This window comes from Chrysemys picta, chromosome 1, assembly GCF_011386835.1.
Source record: "Chrysemys picta bellii isolate R12L10 chromosome 1, ASM1138683v2, whole genome shotgun sequence".
Lineage (NCBI taxonomy): Eukaryota > Metazoa > Chordata > Testudines > Emydidae > Chrysemys > Chrysemys picta.
In genome coordinates, this window is record NC_088791.1 from 351952711 (window position 1) to 351973539 (window position 20829).

The following is a 20829-nucleotide window of genomic DNA, read 5'->3' on the forward strand; positions in this document are numbered from 1 at the left end:
AATGAAATCTTTGCATCGGTCTTCATGGCTGAGGATGTGAGGGAGATTCACAAACCTGAACCATTCTTTTTACGTGACAAATCTGTGGAACTATCCCAGATTGAGGTATCATTAGAGGAGGTTTTGGAACAAATTGATAAATTAAACAGCAATGTCACCTAGACCAGATGGGATCCACCGAAGAGTTCTGAAGGAGCTCAAATGTGAAATTGTACAACTATTAACTGTGGTTAGTAACCTATCATTTAAATCAGCTTCTGTACTAGATGACTGGAGCATAGCTAATGTGACGCCCGTTTTTTTAAAAGGCTCCAGAGGTGATCCCAGCAAATACAGACTTTTAAGCTTGACTTCAGTACTGGGAAAACTGGTTGAAACTATAATAAAGAACAATATTGTCAGACACATAGATGAACATAATTTGTTGAAGAAGAGTTAACATGGTTTTGATAAAGGGAAATCATACCTCACCAATCTACTAGAATCCTTTGAGGGGGTCAACAAGCATGTGGATAAGGGGGATCCAGTGGATATAGTGTACTTAGATTTTCAGAAAGCCTTTGACAAGGTCCCTCACCAAAGGCTCTTATGCAAAGTAAGATGCCATTGAATAAGAAAGAAGGTGCTCTCATGGATTTGTAACTGGTTGAAAGATAGGAAACAAAAGGTAGCAATAAATGGTCAGTTTTCAGAATGGAGAGATGTAAATAGTGGTGTCCCCCAGGCGTCTATTCTGGGACCAAAGTTATTTAACATGTTCATAAATGATCTGGAAAAAGGGGTAAATAGTGAGGTAGCAAAACTTGCAGATGATACAAAATTACTGAAGATAGTTGAGACCCAGGCAGACTGCGAAGAGCTACAAAAGGATCTCTCGAAACTGGGTGACTAGGCAACAAAATGGCAGATGAAGTTTAATGTTGATAAATGCAAAGTAATGCACATTGGAAAGCATCATCCCAACTATACATATAAAATGATGGGGTCTAAATTAGCTGTCACCACTCAAGAAAGAGATCTGGGAAGAAGGATAAAGGAGTTTGAGGCGCAAGTGGTGTTATCGTCCATCCTCCCTGTGCATGGAAAAGGCCGGGGTAGAGACCGTCGAATCGTGGAAGTCAATGAATGGCTACGCAGGTGGTGTCGGAGAGAACGCTTTGGATTCTTCGACCATGGGATGGTGTTCCAAGAAGAAGGAGTGCTAGGCAGAGACGGGCTCCACCTAACGAAGAGAGAGAAGAGCATCTTCGCCAGCAGGCTGGCTAACCTAGTGAGGAGGGCTTTAAACTAGGTTCATCGGGGGAAGGAGACCAAAGCCCTGAGGTAAGTGGGGAAATGGGATCCTGGGAGGAAGCACAAGCAGGAGAGCACAAGAGGGGAGGACTCCTGTCTCATGCTGAGAAAGAGGGACGATCGAGGAGTTATCTTAAGTGCCTACACACGAATGCAAGAAGCCTGGGAAACAAGCAGGGAGAACTGGAAGTCCTGGCACAGTCAGGGAACTATGATGTGATTGGAATAACAGAGACTTGGTGGGATAACTCACATGACTGGAGTACTGTCATGGATGGATATAAACTGTTCAGGAAGGACAGGCAGGGCAGAAAAGGTGGGGGAGTTGCATTGTATGTAAGAGAGGAGTATGACTGCTCAGAGCTCCGGTATGAAACTGCAGAAAAACCTGAGAGTCTCTGGATAAAGTTGAGAAGTGGGAGCAACAAGGGTGATGTCGTGGTTGGAGTCTGCTATAGACCACCAGACCAGGGGGATGAGGTGGATGAGGCTTTCTTCTGGCAACTAGCAGAAGTTGCTAGATCGCAGGCCCTGGTTCTCATGGGAGACTTTAATCACCCTGATATCTGCTGGGAGAGCAATACAGCGGTGCACAGGCAATCCAGGAAATTTTTGGAAAGTGTAGGGGACAATTTCCTGGTGCAAGTGCTGGAGGAACCAACTAGGGGCAAAGCTTTTCTTGACCTGCTGCTCACAAACAGGGAAGAACTAGTAGGGGAAGCAAAAGTGGATGGGAACTTGGGAGGCAGTGACCATGAGATGGTCGAGTTCAGGATCCTGACACAAGGAAGAAAGGAGAGCAGCAGAATACGGACCCTGGACTTCAGAAAAGCAGACTTTGACTCCCTCAGGGAACAGATGGGCAGGATCCCCTGGGAGAATAACATGAAGGGCAAAGGGGTCCAGGAGAGCTGGCTGTATTTTAAAGAATCCTTATTGAGGTTGCAGGAACAAACCATCCCGATGTGTAGAAAGAATAGTAAATATGGCAGGCGACCAGCTTGGCTAAACAGTGAAATCCTTGCTGATCTTAAACGCAAAAAAGAAGCTTACAAGAAGTGGAAGATTGGACAAATGACCAGGGAGGAGTATAAAAATATTGCTCAGGCGTGCAGGAGTGAAATCAGGAAGGCCAAATCACACTTGGAGTTGCAGTTAGCAAGAGATGTTAAGAGTAACAAGAAGGGTTTCTTCAGGTATGTTAGCAACAAGAAGAAAATCAAGGAAAGTGTGGGCCCCTTACTGAATAAGGGAGGCAATCTAGTGACCGAGGATGTGGAAAAAGCTAATGTACTCAATGATTTTTTTGCCTCTGTCTTCACGCACAAGGTCAGCTCCCAGATTGCTGCACTGGGCAGTACAGCATGGGGAGAAGGTGACCAGCCCTCTGTGGAGAAAGAAGTGGTTCGGGACTATTTAGAAAAACTGGACGTGCACAAGTCCATGGGGCCGGTTGCGCTGCATCCGAGGGTGCTAAAGGAGTTGGCGGGTGAGATTGCAGAGCCATTAGCCATTATTTTTGAAAACTCATGGCGATCGGGGGAGGTCCCAGATGACTGGAAAAAGGCTAATGTAGTGCCCATCTTTAAAAAAGGGAAGAAGGAGGATCCGGGGAACTACAGGCCAGTCAGCCTCACCTCAGTCCCTGGAAAAATCATGGAGCAGGTCCTCAAGGAATCAATTATGAAACATTTAGAGGAGAAGAAAGTGATCAGGAACAGTCAGCATGGATTCACGAAGGGGAAGTCGTGCCTCACTAACCTAATTGCCTTCTATGATGAGATAACTGGCTCTGTGGATGAGGGGAAAGCAGTGGATGTGTTATTCCTTGACTTTAGCAAAGCTCTTGATACGGTCTCCCACAGTATTCTTGCCGCCAAGTTAAAGAAGTATGGGTTGGATGAATGGACTGTAAGGTGGATAGAAAGCTGGCTAGATCGTCGGGCTCAACGGGTAGTGATTAATTGGTCCATGTCTAGTTGGCAGCCGGTTTCAAGCGGAGTGCCCCAAGGGTCGGTCCTGGGGCCGGTTTTGTTTAATATCTTTATTAATGATCTGGAGGATGGTGTGGACTGCACTCTCAGCAAGTTTGCAGATGACACTAAACTAGGAGGCATGGTAGATACACTAGAGGGTAGGGATCGGATACAGAGGGACCTAGACAAATTAGAGGATTGGGCCGAAAAAAACCTGATGAGGTTCAACAAGGACAAGTGCAGAGTCCTGCACTTAGGACGGAAGAATCCCATGCACTGCTACAGACTAGGGACCGAATGGCTAGGTAGCAGTTCTGCAGAAAAGGACCTAGGGGTCACAGTGGACGAGAAGCTGGATATGAGTCAACAGTGTGCTCTTGTTGCCAAGAAGGCTAACGGCATTTTGGGCTGTATAAGTAGGGGCATTGCCAGCAGATCGAGGAACGTGATCGTTCCCATTTATTCAACATTGGTGAGGCCTCATCTGGAATACTGTGTCCAGTTTTGGGTCCCACACTAAAAGAAGGATGTGGAAAAACTGGAAAGAGTCCAGCGGAGGGCAACAAAAATGATTAGGGGTCTGGAGCACATGACTTATGAGGAGAGGCTGAGGGAACTGGGATTGTTTAGTCTCCAGAAGAGAAGAATGAGGGGGGATTTGATAGCAGCCTTCAACTACCTGAAGGGGGGTTCCAAAGAGGATGGAGCTCGGCTGTTCTCAGTGGTGGCAGACGACAGAACAAGGAGCAATGGTCTCAAGTTGCAGTGGGGGAGGTCCAGGTTGGATATCAGGAAAAACTATTTCACTAGGAGGGTGGTGAAACACTGGAATGCGTTACCTAGGGAGGTGGTGGAGTCTCCTTCCTTGGAGGTTTTCAAGGCCCGGCTTGACAAAGCCCTGGCTGGGATGATTTAGCTGGGAATTGGTCCTGCTTTGAGCAGGGGGTTGGACTAGATGACCTCTTGAGGTCCCTTCCAACTCTAATATTCTATGATTCTATGATTGTGGACAGTTCTCTGAAAACATCTACTCAAATGTACAGCGGCCGTCTAAAAAGCAGACAGAATGCTGGGAATAATTAAGAAAGGGATAGATAATGGGTCAGAAAATATCATGTTGCCTCTATATAAATCCATGGTACGCCCACATCTTGAATACTGTGTGCAAATGTGGTCGCCCTATCTCAAAAATATATATTGGAATTGGAAAAGGTTCAGAAAAGGGCAACAAAAATGATTAGAGGTATGGAACGGCTTCCATATGAGGAGAGATTAATAAGACTGGGACTTTTCAGCTTGGAAAAGAGACAGCTAAGGGGAGATATGATTCAGGTGTCTAAAATCATGACTGGTGTAGAGAAAGTAGATAAGGAAGTGTTGTTTACTACTTCTCATGACACAAGAACTAGGGGTCATGAAATGAAATTAATAGGCAGAAGGTTTAAAACAAATAAAAGGAAGTATTTGTTCACACAACCTGTGGACCTCCTTACCAGAGGCTGTTGTGAATCATAGAATATGAGGGTTAGAAGGGATCTTAGGAGGTATCTAGTCCAACCCCCTGCTCAAAGAAAAAAGAATCCCCAGACAGATTTTTGCCCCAGATCCTTAAATGGCCCCCTTAAGGATTGGGCTCACAACTCAGGGTTTAGCAGGCCAATCCTTAAACCACTGAGCTATCCCTCCCCCCTTGAAAGCCAAGACCATAACAGGCTTCAAAAAAGAACTAGGTAAATTCAAGGGGGTAGGTCCATCAATGGCTATTAGCCAGGATGGGCAGGGATGGCATCCTTAGCCTCTGTTTGCCAGAAACTGGGAATGAGCGACAGGGGATGGATCACTTGATGATGCCCTGTTCTGTTCATTCCCTCTGGGGCACCTGGCACTGGCCTCGGTCGCAAGACAGGATACTGGGCTAGATGGACCCTTGGTCTGACCCAGTAGGGCCATTCTGATGTTCTTATGACATTTTGGACAATGATACTGGAGCAAATTTATCACCTGTGGTAAGGGCCCTGGGATGTTTAATGGCTGTGCAGAAGAGAAAGGACCCCAGACTAACTCTCTACCCCATCACACCCATGTTGCACTGGGTTTGTAGGGTTTGTAGAGCAGGTGAGCTCCTGAGCAAGAGATGAGTACCTGTGAATCCTGAGATTGAAGCGTCTTCACTGGGAATATCCCTCAGGTAGCCGTGTCCCACACCTCTCTCACCTCAGCATCTGCAGCAGCCTCCCACGCCGAGAGCTGACACAGGGGTGTGCACTGTTTATAATATAGCTCTGTGCAATCCCAGTGGATTTTGCTCAGCCTCTAGGGGAAAAGCTGCATCTGAATGTAAACAGGCTGGAGACAGGCCTGTCTCGGCTTCTGTTCTATTTATCCAGCTTTAGGGTGGAGGAATAGCTCAGTAGTTTGAGCATTGGCCTGCTAAACGCAGGATTGTGAGTTCAATCCGGGAGGGGGCACTTAGGGATCTGGGGCAAAAATCTGCCTTGGGATTGGTCCCCCTTTGAGCAGGGGTTGGGAGTAGATGAGCTCCTGGGATCCCTTCCAACCCTGATATTCTGAGTAAACAGCAGTTAAGGGACCTTCCCAAAGGGAGATGAGAACTCTTGGGCTCTGTGATGAGTCAGAGAAGAATTGGCTGCTCTTTGCATTTGTGTATATCTAAAAATTCTAGTCGATTAGGAAGAAAATTCTAGTCGATTAGGTCTCCATAGAGTCTGATACCCTGTAAATACCCAGGAGGGCTGGGTAGGTAGTAGACAGACAGATGTGGGGATAGATGACTTAGGGGAGATACAAACACTTTCTGCAGTCTGTTGCTAAAGGATCCGAGATCAGTAACGATCATCATACTATGCAGCACCTTCATTGAAGGATCTTCAAAATACCTCGCAAATCTGAACATTGGAGAACTAGCTGTAGGTTGTGAGCTCCCTACTCCTGGGATGTTTGAACTCCAGGATTCCACTTCCGCTCCCACTCAGAAACCTGCCAACACATCGCAGTCACTGGGGTGACTTCCGGGGAACAGAGTTCTTAAAACCAACAGAATGTTCCTGGGGACAGAGGCCTTCCCTGCCTCCCTCTGAAAGCTGCCTTGGAACAAGGGGGGCCCTCTATATGCAGGATAGAGACTGGTTCAATGTTTGCATTGGATTTGTTCATTCTCTCCCAGGTGGAATCAAAATCCAATGTTCCAGGCTGAGTCAGACTTTCCAGGACTGACCCAGCTTTAGGGCACTTGGATTCCCACAGCTGAACTCTCTGCCTGCTCCTCTGCTTAATCTGGGGTATTTCCCCCGTGCAGAGAACCTGGGTTTTTAAGCAATAAAATGAGATTGAACGAAACAGGGGCCCTGTGTGCACCTGTATTCAAGTTATTAACACTCTGTAGCTGGCAAGCCTGGTTTGACCTTTGTTTGTAGCTAAAGAAAGGCAAAGGCAAAGGGGGTCTAGGCCTGATTTGGCTGGATTACTGTGTTTATAATTTATTATTATCTGAATTGTGGAAGCTTCCAGAGGCCCCGCTACAGGTCAGGGCCCCATGTCCTGGGCCCTTTACAAACCCAGAAGGAGAAACAGCCCCTGCCCCAAGGAGCTTAGAAATCAAATTCAGACAAGACACAGCTACTGTGTGTAACAAACAGGAAAGGGGGCAGGCGGGGAGATGGGGGAGGAACAGCACTAAGAATGGGTGGTTACATAGGCTGCTGGGTCGGTGTGCGACAGCTGAAATGCACAGTCCTGCCCTGGCTGTTTGAAGTGTGTCCTGGGCCTTTATGACCAGCACACCTGTTCGGGGATCTATCCTGGGGCTAGCGAGAATGGGCCATTGAGTGGCGGCTGCACCAGACACACAGCTGGGAGCACATGGCTCTCCATTAGCTTTTGTAACTCTGCTTTAGTTCTAATCACGCCTCCCTCCTTCGAGTGCAGACTGTGCCTCCTTATGAATTCCCAGGAAAACCGCTGGTACCAGAGGGGAGACCAGAGGAGAGGGCAGAGGTAACAGGGCTGTGGTGAACAGTGAAGGACCCCCAAACAGCCATGGCTGGAATGTAAGAGCAGTTCACTGTCTTTTCCTCACACGGCCCAGGCCCTGGCTGTGCTGCAGGGATGCCGAAGTTTGGACACTCGCTCTAGTGGTGGCCACATGCGCTCCGGCTCTGCGTGGCAGGGCCCTTCTTCCCAGCATTGCTCCCCCCCACCTCCATCAGGTTTATGATACATGTCCAAGTCTGGCCTGCAAGGCCTCTTGACCTGGGGGCATCTCCCTGCACTGGTCCCACTGCCCAGGGTTCCCCTCCCTGTCCCCAGCTGCTCACTGAACACGGCTCCGGATTGCTCCAACTTCAGCTCCAGCCCCAGTTCCAGTTCCAGTCCCCTGGGCTGCTTCCCTGGCTCCCAGCACTGACCTGTTCCCTGGGATGCTGCTCTGACCCCTCTGGATCTGGCCAGTGCGGTTCTGCTCCCAGCTCCGCTCGGGCCCCTGCTCTCTCCTTAGCTCAGCCCCAGCCTCCTGACTCCCTCATTGGCCTGCCTGCCCTGTCAATCAGGCTGACTGGGACCGTTGGCCTCTCCCCATTGCCCCTGGGGGCTGTCAGTCTCAGGGTTCTGGATTCTCATCGACCCTCCCCCTTCCTTTTGGTACTCGGAAAGGGCCAACCAAAAATCCTCACTAAGTTTTAGTTAGTGGCCAACAGTCCCTGTACACAGAGCTGAAGCTAGTGAGCCCAACCTGCAGCTGTTGACTATTAACAGAAGCCTTCAGTGCTCAGGCCGGTGCGGTTGGAGCAGGAGATGGCAACCATCCCATTCTCCAGTCACACACTGGAGTTCAGTGCACCGGGAATTATAGATACAAAGCACCAGACACCCAATGGTTTGGTTCGTGCACTGAAGGATGCTGGGAGTGTTATAGAGAGAGCCATAGGGGTGTACAAAGAATCACAGGGAGTCTGGCTCATTTCCTGTCAGTGGCATTGTGTAGCAAGCATCATTGAGCTTTGAATTTCCTGTGTTCCTTTCAACCTGCCCAGACCCAAAATGTGGCACCCAGGGTGTGACAAAGACACAGACTGAGTCCCACACAAATATTATCCTCTCAGGGGACTCTAGATAGATTTGTAGATTATACCAGGAGGGACCATTGTGATCATCTGGTCTGACCTCCAGCATTGCACAGGCCAATGGACTGCCATGGATTAATTCCTGTTAGAATTAAAGTAGATCTTTGAGAAAAAAACATCTCATGTCGACTGAAACGTGGCCAATAATGGAGACACATCATGATTCTTGCTAAATTGTTCCAATGGTCAATTACCCTCTGTGCTAAAAAAATCCACTCTGTCTCTAGTCTCAATTTGTTACCTTTAGTGTCCAGCCACCAATCCTTGTTTAGTATCAGAGGGGTAGCTGTGTTAGTCTGGATCTGTAAAAGTAGCAAAGAGTCCTGTTGCACTTTATAGACTAACAGTCTCTTTGCTGCTTTTACAATTCTTGTTTGACCTTTGCCTGACAGTGGATAGGGACTTAGTCAATAAAGAATTAAAGGGTAGGAATACAATTCATGCCTTTTTGGGGCAATAACAAGTTTGGGTGACAAAGGGAACTGGGGAGATGGAATAGACTTAGACCACTGCAAGATTTTGACCTAGTACCAAATGACATTCAGATTAACAAACTAGCACTAGACAAAATCGAATCACCTTTCTAACAGCCCCAGATTGCCTTATTTTAGTGTAACTAGTTTGAAATATAGGAATGTGACCATTCGCTTCCCAGCGAATGGCTGCCTCTGATGCTTAGCCCAAGGCCTTAGCCTAAGAACCGGGCCTCAGACTGTCACAGTGAGAAAAGGCCCTTACACCGGCAGACCGTGATTTTGATTCTTTCTTTTATACCTCTATAACTAGCTACCTGATAAGAATACACATAAATTCTTAAAGTATAGGCCTTTGCAAATGTAAGCAGAGTCAGGATGAGCTCTACCCTGACATCTGGTGGTGAATTATGGCGAGTGTGGAAAAGAACTCCAGGGGCTGATCTTGTTTGCATAGGCACACCCACTCGCCTGGCATGAAACAACAGCAACTGAAAGTAGTTACTTCGGCTGGCGTGGGATCCCCAGTTTCTCTGTTATTGGGGCAGGGAGAATAAAGTTTTGTTACCCTGATTCTGTGAATCAAGGCCAGTGGAACTGTTGTATGACAGAAGGACTCACCATTACCTAAGTAGCATTTGCTTGACAAGGGGCATGGGTTACAAAACCTAGTGAATTGATAGAGGTTGGGGACAGGTATTTGTGCCTTGTGGTGTGGGTGCCCTCTGTGAGGCTGAAACACCACTTACACCTTCTCCTTCCTCCACTGTTGAATTTCAGAGCTAACTTTGATTCTATTAGAAGTCTAGTTACAGGCTGCTGAGCTGAGTTCACATTGGGCCACTAGTGCACCAGCACTGGGGCTCCCCTACTATGAGCTGAAATCACAAAAGAGCTAAAGTTACTAAAAGCTGAGCTCACTGAGGCTGTGTTAGCTAGTGGGGGAGCCTGAAGCTATATTGTGAAGTGGCTGGCGGAGCAGCTAGCAGAGTGGAGCCTCGCGGGGACGGTTGGAGCGGAGCTGAGCAGCTCACGGATCGGTGAGCAGAGTGGAGCCTTGTGGGGACGGTTGGAGCGGCCCAAGGGACGGTTGAAGTGGAGCGGAGCTGAGTGGCTCACAGGTCGGTGAGCGGAGCAGCTGGTAGAGCAGTTCGTGGGACGGCAGGAGCGGATCACGGGACAGCTGGTGGAGTGGAGCTGCTCGTGGTGAAGGCTGCGGCGGAACCCCACGGAGAGGCAGCCAGTCGGCCTCAGATCACGTAAGGTGCCCCTTAACACCCTGTGTGCCCCCCCCCCTTGAACTCTGGGGCTGTACTGACCAGGGACAGAGATTTTGGGGGGTTGTTGGACTTTTGGGACTTTGGTGATTCTTGGGTTGCTGGTTTCAAGAACCAACGGGAAAGGACACGGCCCAATCTGCTGGGGTGGGTCTTCGCTCATGATTTGGTCTATGAACTGTAGTTGTGGTGTTTTCCCAATTTAATGCTATGTCATTTACCTCATGTTATTAAACATTTTCTGCTACACCGAGGCTCTGTGCTTGCGAGAGGGGAAGTATTGCCTCTTCGAGGCACCCAGGGGTGTGTGTAAGATTTTTCCAGGTCACTGGGTGGGGGCTCGAGCTGGTTCTGTGTCACACTGTTGGGAAGGGACCCTATGTACTGAACCCGGCCCTTGCTACTATCAACTTGGCCTGGCAGAAGGGTTACACAAACAGACCTAAATATCTATATCCTAACTATATATATATTATGCCATAAATATAAAGGCAACAATATATATGCCATTATGTGGTGTGATTGAATGGGAGTCCTTTTCATTTGACTTTTTCCCATCAGATCCTACCCATATTTTTTCACCTTCCATCCTCTCCTTCTCATTAGGATATAGAGAATCTCTATTAATAGATATATGGTATGCTTTCCTTGAAACAGACTGGGAACTGTTAACATCTCTTTGTCACGGTTTTACACACAATAGCTACAAGGTTTCACTTGGTGAAACATTTTCTGAAAAGTCCAGAAAAGACAGAGGTGTGGCCTGGGCTCCAGCGAAGAGCGAAACTCAGGTGCAGGACAAGGAGGAGCATAAGAGAGTTATACATAATATTACCTCAGAATCCCCCTTCCGGGACAGTCACCCAGCACGGCATCCACCTGAGACAGGAAGTGGATACTCAGAGTTCTATCATTTCTGCATTTGGCCTTTCGTTATTTTCAGTTAGAGTCCGACAATTGCTATGCCCCTGTGCATTCTATCAGGGTGTTACCCCAGCAGCCCAGCGAAGATCATTGAAACAGTGACCTTGTGAGCTAGTCCATTGTTAAAGATGGAGGGGAAGAGAAGTTTATATAATGAAGATATCCACAAGCTACTGCGAGTGGCACCCAAGCTCTATAGAGGGGCAGCGGAGCCCACAAAGCTCTGAGGCAGCATCTGATTCCTCGGAAGCACCTGGGGCTGTTCACCGTCAGCGATAGGTTACTGGGTTAGATGGCCTCGGATCTGCTCCACTAGGACAGGGTTATTAAGTGAACATTTGTAAAACCATTTGAAGGTGGGAAGTGCTGTCTGCAGGGGGGTAAGTTGTGTATTAAGCAGTTACATTCCAGCTGAGCCCAATTTAAACCAGTGCCTTAGAGGTGAAAAGCTGAAAATAGTATCACCAGCCCTGTGAGAGACCAAGTCCATCTTGGGGGATAGAATATAAATCTCTTTTACAAATCCTATTCAATAGTTAACTAAAGGGAATATCTCAGGCAAATGTCTGATACAGAGACTTAAGAAGGTGGAAACTAACGAGAGGAAGAGGAACATTCACAGCTGCAGATTCTCTGTGAAGATCAGGAAACCCTGCAGGGAATTGGGGAGTTATGTGTATATTACATATACTGTCACATGAGCCTGAGACGGACAGTTCCTGCACTTCTGATGTTACATTCATTTCTCTCCAGAACACAACTCTGTTAATGAGCTTACATTGTACAGATCCCTGTGCAGTGTGTAGCCCCTCCTCTCCCACCCCGTTCACTGGCCCAATATGAGGTTGTATGAGATAGGGGAAGCCTGCTTGTGACTTTTTACACAACTTTAGGGAACTGGGCCTGAGGCTTCTTTGTCTGCTCTGCGTTGTGTCAGTGTGTGTTCACCTCAAACCAGACCCACAGAGATAAACCACTAGGAACAGGCTTTATTCTGTAAAGAACATAGAACAGGATCACAATCCAGCAGCCTCCTCTCTGCTTGCCTGCTACCCACTCCCAGCTCAGTGACTGCTGAGACCCCAGGCTGTGGGGGGCAGAGGGTACATCCTGGCAGGAACCAGGAAGTTCTCCCAGCATGCTACAGTTTGTAGTCCACAACTTGTAGTTCCCAGGGCTGCTGTTGAAGGACACTGGACTGTAAAAAGAGCAAGAGAGTATAATTCTGTGTTTATACTTCGGTCAGGGGTGTGAGCCTGGGAAGCTGGCAAATTGGCTGTGTCTGCTTTTGGTATTTGGGTGGTTTAGGTAAGCCCATAGATAGCTCAGTTGGGTGTGTGGCACCATCTGCTGTCGTGCTGGGTGATAACTGGGTCGGGAGAGGATGAATCACCAACAAAGCAGTGTGAAAAAAGGCCAGCCTAGCTAGGTGGTTAGAGGGGTGTGTAGCAGTTTTCTCGGCTCCCAGACTGCACCCTGAGGGTGAAAATGTGTCTCACTCATACTCTTCAGCACCCACATTAAGCCTCCAGACATGTGTGACACAAGAATGGGGGAGGGTCTGTATCCCAAACAAAAGAACCAGATGTAGCAGTTGTTTGACTCCTTTCCCACAGTGTTCTCACCCTGCAGGGCACAGCTACCTAAAGTACCACCATAGTGAAATGGCCTGAGGGCAACAGATTAGTGAAATTCTGAGGCTGTTCTTTCATATAATGTGGGACAAAATGTGAGAGGAACTCCAGGTCATTTTGGCTCTGGGAGTGGTGAAGGAATCACACAGTGAGTGGAGAAGACCCGTGGTTCTAGTTCTGACATAAGTTAACACAACCCTTTTCTGCATAAGCTTTCGTGGACTACATCCGAAGAAGTGGGCTGTAGTCCACGAAAGCTTATGCTCTAATAAATTTGTTAGTCTCTAAGGTGCCACAAGTACTCCTCTTCTCCTTTTTGCGGATACAGACTAACACGGCTGCTACTCTGAAACTTTTCTGCATGGATTTCTGAAAGATCAACACACTAATAAAATGTTATGCTTATTCGATGTGCTATTAGAACAGTTGGGAGCTGCCAGATATATATCCCCTTGAGGCCTCACAAAAGGATACTGGCAAGTAACTTTGATGCCATAATCCTAGGAGAAGAAAGCCTTTTCCACCCTGTCATAAACATAGAGATAAGAGTAACATAGAATTCTGCCTGGGAAGCTGTTCTAAATCATTTTACCTGTAAGGGCTTAAGAAGCTCAAATAATCTAGTTGGCACATGACCAAAAGGGCTAACAAGGAAAGAAGATATTTTCAAATCTGTGGTGGGGGAGGTTTTGTTTGGGCTCTCTTTGTTTGCTCCCTCTCCGGATGGAGAGAGAGACCAGGCAGGTAAAACATCTCCTGAAAACATACCTGAAATGATCCATTTAAGATTACAAAAATTGTAAGTAAAGGCAAGGAAATGTGTTAAATTAGCTTTTGTTTTAGGTTGTGAATTTTCCCTATGCTAAGAGGGAGTTTTATTCCTGTTCTTTTTTTTTTTTTTTTGTAATTTTGAAGCTGAGTCTAGAGGGGAATCCTCTGTGTTTTAATTTTTTTTTTTTACCCTGAAAAGTTACCTTCCATCCTGATTTTGCAGGTGTGATTCTTTTATTTTTTCTTTAAATAAAGTTCTTCCTTAAAGAACCTGATTGATTTTCAGTGTCCTAGAGACAAAGGGTCTGGTCAGTACTCACATTATTTTCAAGCCTCCCCAGGAAAGGGGGTGAAGGGGTTTGGGGGAATATTTTGAGGGAATGGATATTACCATTGCCTGGGTGGTATGCAGTGATACGCTGTTATGATCAATTGAAAATGATTTGGGGTCTTGTATGTTGTGGCAGTATTCCCATGCATAGTACAGATGATAGTACATTACACACAGAAAAGAAAGCAATTGTTGGTTGTTAGGCTGAACAGTCTGCAAGACTCAGTTTCCCCTGAGAATCTGAGCCCTGGGAATTGGCAAATCATTTCACTCCCAGGGGAGGCTCTCAAGCTGAAGTTTTCCAGGGTCCATTTTCTCTTCTTCCTGCTCGCTGATCTTGCAGTTGAGGGAATTGTAAGTGAGTCCTGACCAACCTGAGAGTCCACAGGGACTGTTCAGGTGAATCATAAAGGTCTTTGTCCGGCATGCTGAGTCTCAGACATTTGAGATTCATACGCTGATTCTCAGGGCTCTGCCTTCCTGTCGCTGTAAGATTTCCTCTCTCTGCTGAGCGGAATTTAGGTGAGTTGATTTTTTCTGCATTAAAGTTAGTGCTAAGGGCTCAGGAAAGGTTCCAGGATTCAAGTCAAGAACCGTTTGGCCAAGATTTCACCAGGAGAGACACTTGAACTGTTTAGTATTGTCAGAAACAGAAAGGGATTTACCTGGTAAAATTGGAACTACAAATATCTTGGAAATAGTTTAGACAAATATTTGTTTTTTCAGATCAGTTCCTTGTCAATTACTGAGTCCTTCTATCTATCTCAGTAGCTTCCTTTTGGGGGCTGTGTGGTTTTCTCTCTGGTTCACTCAAGTTTTCCAATTCAATAATTTCACTGTGCTTTAAGGAAGTGCAGCCAAAGCCTTTGCAGTGGGTATCTGTGTTACCAGAGGGTTCACCACAAGAATGGGTTGCACAGTTGTCAGATTCTGCTTTCACATTCTGCCTTCCGTGGCCACTCCAGAGAGGAAAATCGGGGCTCACATGTTTTGGAATCCCTATCTTTCATACCCGGTCTCAGAATGCCACATAAACTGGGGCTTTCCTTCAGACTCAGCGCCCTCTGTAGCAGACCTGAAGCCATGATTTTTACAGCTGGGAGCTAAAAGTTAAACACTAAGGGTGAATCTGGTCCCAATGGCAAAACTTCCAAAATGTCCAGGAGACCACCCTAAATCAACACCTAGGGATGGAACTAAATGGCCTGATTTTCTCCAACCATGAGCCTCCAGTGACTTCAACTGAAGTAGTCCCTTGGCCTCTAAGGATGGGTAGCTCATTTGAACTGAAAAAAAAAAAAAAGAACTGCCAAGAGAGAAGAGTTGCTGAAATCTCAAACTCACAGGCTTAGAGGTTCAAAACAATTAGAATAAGTCAAGATAGATCACATCCACCACTTTCCCCATATACACAGTGCCATTTATCATAGAAGGCAATCAGGATGGTTAGCCATGACTTGCCCTTGGTGAATCAATATTGACTGTTCCTGATCACTTTCCTGTAGTTCCCATGGTACTCCTTCTTCCCTTTTTAAAATGCGGGCACTATATTTGCCTTTTGACAATCATCCGGGATCTCCCCCGATCGCCACGAATTTTCAGAGATAATGGTCAAAGGCTCTGCAATCACATCAGCCAACTCCCTCAGCACCCTTGGATGCATTAGATTTGGACCCATGGATTTTTGTATGTCCAGTTTTTCTAAATAGTCCTTAACCTGTTCTTTCACCACTGAGGACTGCTCACCTCCTCCCCATACTGTGTTGTCCAGTGCAGCAGTCTGAGACCTGAGCTTGCCTGTGCAGATGAAGGCAACATTCTCTGAAAATGTCCACGCAGTGTGCAGAGGCAGTCAAAAAAGCAAACAGGATGTTAGGAATCAGTAAAAAGGAGATAGAGAATAAGACTGAGAATATATTATTGCCCTTATATAAATCGATGGTACGCCCTCATCTCGAATACTGCGTACAGATGTGGTCTCCTCATCTCAAAAAAGATATACTGGCACTAGAAAAGGTTCAGAAAAGGGCAACTAAAATGATTAAGGGTTTGGAACGGGTCCCATATGAGGAGAGATTAAAGAGGCTAGGACTCTTCAGCTTGGAAAAGAGGAGACTAAGGGGGGATATGATAGAGGTATATAAAATCATTAGTGATGTGGAGAAAGTGGATACAGAAAAGTTATTTACTTATTCCCATAATACAAGAACTAGGGGTCATCAAATGAAATTAATAGGCAGCAGGTTTAAAACAAATAAAAGGAAGTTCTTCTTCCCGCAGCACACAGTCAACTTGTGGAACTCCTTACCTGAGGAGGTTGTGAAGGCTAGGACTATAACAGAGTTTAAAAGAGAACTGGATAAATTCATGGTGGTTAAGTCCATTAATGGCTATTAGCCAGGACGGGTAAGGAATGGTGTCCCTAGCCTCTGTCTGTCAGAGGGTGGAGATGGATGGCAGGAGAGAGATCACTTGATCATTGCCTGTTAGGTTCACTCCCTCTGGGGCACCTGGCATTGGCCAGTGTCGGTAGACAGGTTACTGGGCTAGATGGACTTTTGGTCTGACCCGGTACGGCCTTTCTTATGTTCTTATGTTCTTATAAAAAAAAGCACTGAATACTTCAGCTTTTTCCACATCATCTGTCACTATATTGCCTCCCCATTCATTAAGGGTCCCACACTTTCCCTGACCTTCTTGTTGCTAATATACCTGTAGAAACCCTTCTTGTTACCCTTTACATGCCTTGCTAGCTGCTACTCCAATTGTGACTTGGCCTTCCTGATTACACCCCTGCAGGCTCTAGTAATATTTTTATACTCCTCCATATTCATCTGTCCAAATTTCCACTTCTTGAGAGCTTCCTTTTTGAGTTTCAGCTCACTGAAGTTTTCTCTGTTAAGCCAAGCTGGTAGCCTGCCATATTTGTGAGTACACAGCCAGTGTTAGGACCTTTCCTGGCCCAGAGTGTGTTTAGTAGGTATCAAGGTCTCTTTTCCCTGGAAAGCCACAGAATTACAGCATGGTGTCACAACCTTTACTCAGTTTGTTCCCTGTTGTTTTTTGTTGTTGTTGTTGTTATGTAACTTCAGGCATTTCCCCTGTGGAAAGAGTCATTGATCTTTGCAGGACACTGCACCCCACTTCTTCATAGTGACATTATTATGGTATGATTATAGCATAATTATGATACATTTTATGCAAGATGGGCCATGTAAGATGTGAATGGAAAAGTTATGATTTTCTGAATATGATTATCATATCTGTATGTATGTATCACATTTGAATCTCAAGTTATGAACGCTGATTATGTGTCTGTATTTCAAATGTAGTTAGACCTGGATACAGCCCACTAGGCAACATTCTTTCAGTCTAGTTAGCTGGATGGGAAGGTCCTTTTCAGGACAATGAGCCATTAGGGAAGACAGTAGGCCACCGGAAAAAAATTATCTCCAACCTTGTGTGCCTTACTGGAAATGCTCCAGACAGTCATTAAGGAATGGAGGTTTTGTATTTACAAGAGCATGTGACCTGGTCACATAACTCTGGACTCCATCTTGGGATGTCTACTTTTACCGCAAACTGGTGTGAGAACCAAATTTTGAAACAAAGCGTTTCTTGACATTTGTTAAAGTTATATAAGGCAGGAGGTGACATCATTGTTGGTTCTACACTCCGCAAACAAGAGGATTCCTAGAAACTGAGGAAAAAAGACTGAACTGGACCCAGGCTAAAGGAATTTCTAACCCATATATGCAAACCTGAGAAACCGCAGTTTACTTAAATAATTTGTTTTATGTATTAATGCAAACCAAGTATGCCTTTAAGTGAAGTGTCCGGGGGGAAAAATCTCAACTTGGTTACCAGAAGTGTGCTTTCTCCTCTCCATATTGAGGGAGGGGTGAACCGGGAACAAATTCATACTGGATGGAGTTTGGACCAGGGCAGGACAGTAAAAGTTTGGTATTGTAGGCTAGGGAGCTGATGGTTATTTTGGTTGTATCCTCTCTATTATTGGTTCATGCAGTGGCTGGTAAGAAAGCCTGCATGTAATTGCCCCTCGGTGTGTCCCTGCCTGTGTGAATGCTGTTGGAGGTGCAGGACCAGGAGTGGGTCTGCAGCTTGTCCCAGCAGCACAATGAGAGAGGGAGCCCAGGCTGGTGAGTCAGTGGGCTCAGTAGTTCTCCAGTTCTAGGTGTCACGCTGGGGAGAACCCGTCATACTTTGCTTCTCAGCTACTTAAATATACCATCCTACTGTGACCCCTGTCTCCGTACTCTCCATCTCCATCCCAGGCTGCCTCGATTCCAACAGCACGCTGGTCGCCAGTGTGTCCTCCATGCTCCCCAGTCATCCTTGGCTCCAACAATCTCTGAGCCGCCTCACTCTTCCGACAACTCTTCCTCTGCAGGGTGTGAGTTGCCTCCCATCACACCTACTCCCTTGGTTGGGGAGCAATCAGTGACTGTATCTCACGGGTGAGAAATCTCACACATGAATGGCAAATGCCAGGATACCTGTGCAAGCTTGTGTCATTATATCCATACACACTGTGTGCTGCTTCCAGGGCTGCTCCACAGGAAGACCTCACAAACTGAGGATTATGCGCATTATATAATGAAAGCAGGTAAATCTGGGACATGTGAGGGCCAAGATAAATACAGCTACCACATGCAGTAGCCAATGGTAGCAGCCTGAAACAGTGGGTCACTGGGAAATGGACATTAAAACCAAGATGCTCTGGGACCATTTCTAGCCAACTCTGTTAGTCATTAATGGCAAAAGTTGTACATTCATTCCTCAGTGTGGAGATTGTAGGGGGTCAAATCATTATTTTTATTTTTATGCCATCTCCAAATTTCATCGCTATTCAGGCATGAGCAGGGTAAGCAGCAGAGTTGCTGGCCCGTGTCTCTATTTACACTTGTCAGACAAGGCTGGGTGCCTGAAAGAAAGTGTCTCGCAAGAAAGAACAAAGGAAGAAACTGAGGTGCAGCCTTGTAGTCTTAAATACCAAGAACCTTTTCCCCTTCATGCCCACTCTGCTGAGCACTAAGTCAAATCCCAGCACGATAAGTCTGTTTCCATAAGAGAAACTTGGTTCCTTTCCAACATAGGAAATGCATTGTGTATCAGACCTGTCCAGGTGCTGTAGAAGAAGGTGTAAGAAACTCACTTGACTGTGATGAGGATGTCTCCCTAATGAATAACTGCTGGAGATTGGCTTGAACCCTGAAACATGTGGACATATGGATTTACCAAAATATTTATTTAGCTGTAACTGTTGTGACTAGATAATCTCATTTTCCATGTAAATGTCCAAACTCTTCCTGTTTCTTGCTTACCTCATGGACTAAACTACCTTTCTACCAGTCAGTATTTTCTAGATTTTTTTCATATCCCCTGCTATTCATCTCCTTTCTAAGGTAAGAATCGCACAATTTTCAGTCACTCTGTTCATGACATTTTCACCAGATCATTGAGCATTCTCATTGCCTTTGCGTGAACCCATCTAGATCTGCAAAATCCTGTGTGAGAAGAGTGCCCAGTATTACACAGAGGAGTCCAGAGGAGGGTGAAACATTGACTGACTATTTTCATGTAATTCTATTTTCTGCAGGATTCCCCATCCCATTGCTCTTTGAAACCAAAGTTTTGTTCAATATCTGTCTGTGCTTGCACTGTGAGCAGGGATTCATAGAGCTGTGTTTTGTGATACCCAGATCCCTGTTCTGAGTTCATACAGTTAAATTAGAACATTGTTACATGTTTGAGGAGTTCAAGTTTTTTCCCTCCAATAGGCATAGAGGTTGCAGTTATTGACATCAAAGTTCATCTGCCATCATGCTGCCCATTCACTAGCTTGATTAGCTTTCTAGATATGTAATAACTATAAAATATTTTCAGTTCTATTTCCTATAAAGCAGGTAACCCACCTCTCTATGCTTCTCCCCCTTCACAGGCACCTTGAGTATTTCTGAGGCCGTTAGACCCATGGAACAACTCATGGCAGGTATGAACCTCACCCCCTCTGACCCTTCAAGTTTCATCCTAATGGGCATCTATGGCCTGGAATCTGCCCATGAATGGATTTCCATCCCGTTCTCTATATCCTACATTATCGGCCTGTTGGGAAATTTCATGGTTCTGTTTGTTGTAGGCAAAGAGCAGACCCTGCACAAGCCAATGTACCTGCTGCTCTGCATGCTGGCACTCACAGACATTGCCACGTCTACCTCAATCGTTCCAAAAGCACTGTGTATATTTTGGTTCAATTTGAAAGGCATTACTGTGGGTGGTTGCCTCACCCAGATGTTCTTCCTTCACACAATTTCGATTATGCAGTCAGCCATCCTCGTAATAATGGCCTTTGATCGCTATGTTGCTATATGTAGCCCTCTGAGATACGCCACTATCCTCAGCAATGTTCAAATAGCTAAGCTAGGGCTTGTGGGTTTGATAAGAGCCGTTCTTTTCTCTCTGCCCATGCCCCTGTTCCTGACCAGGCTGCCATTTTGTGCAAACCGCATTATCCCCACCACGTTTTGCGAGCACATAGCTGTGGCGAAGATGTCGTGTGGGGACATTACAGTCAACAAAACATATGGCTTGGTGATAGTGTTTCTAGTCATCGGGTTTGACCTGACACTCATTGCCCTGTCCTATGCTCTAATCATCAGGGCTGTTCTCAGAATCTCCACCAAGAAATCCCACCAAAAAGCCCTCAACACTTGCACAGCACACATCTTTGTCATGATGATATATTATGCTCCCAGCCTCTTCTCCAACCTGACACACCGTTTCGGTCAGGGCATTGCTCCCCACATTCACATCATCTTGAGCAACCTCTATCTTCTTCTTCCTCCCATGCTCAATCCTATCATATATGGGGTCAAAACCAAAGAGCTTCGTGACAAAGTGTGCAAATACACCTGCAGAAGTTAATTGCTGTGGGGCCACTGCTTTGAAACCTGTGTGACAAGAGGGGAAAGGAGATCTCCTTGTTAATCTG

At 46.1% G+C, this 20829-nt stretch overlaps 1 protein-coding gene across 1 annotated transcript; it reads left to right on the plus strand.

Moving 5' to 3' along the window:
* The first annotated feature begins 19823 nt into the window (after nucleotides 1-19823).
* LOC101942531 (olfactory receptor 52N4-like) lies at nucleotides 19824-20762 on the plus strand. Its single transcript, XM_005312541.3, has one exon. It carries the CDS (start codon nucleotides 19824-19826, stop codon nucleotides 20760-20762), a length of 939 nt encoding a protein of 312 aa, XP_005312598.2.
* Nucleotides 20763-20829: the final 67 nt, after the last annotated feature.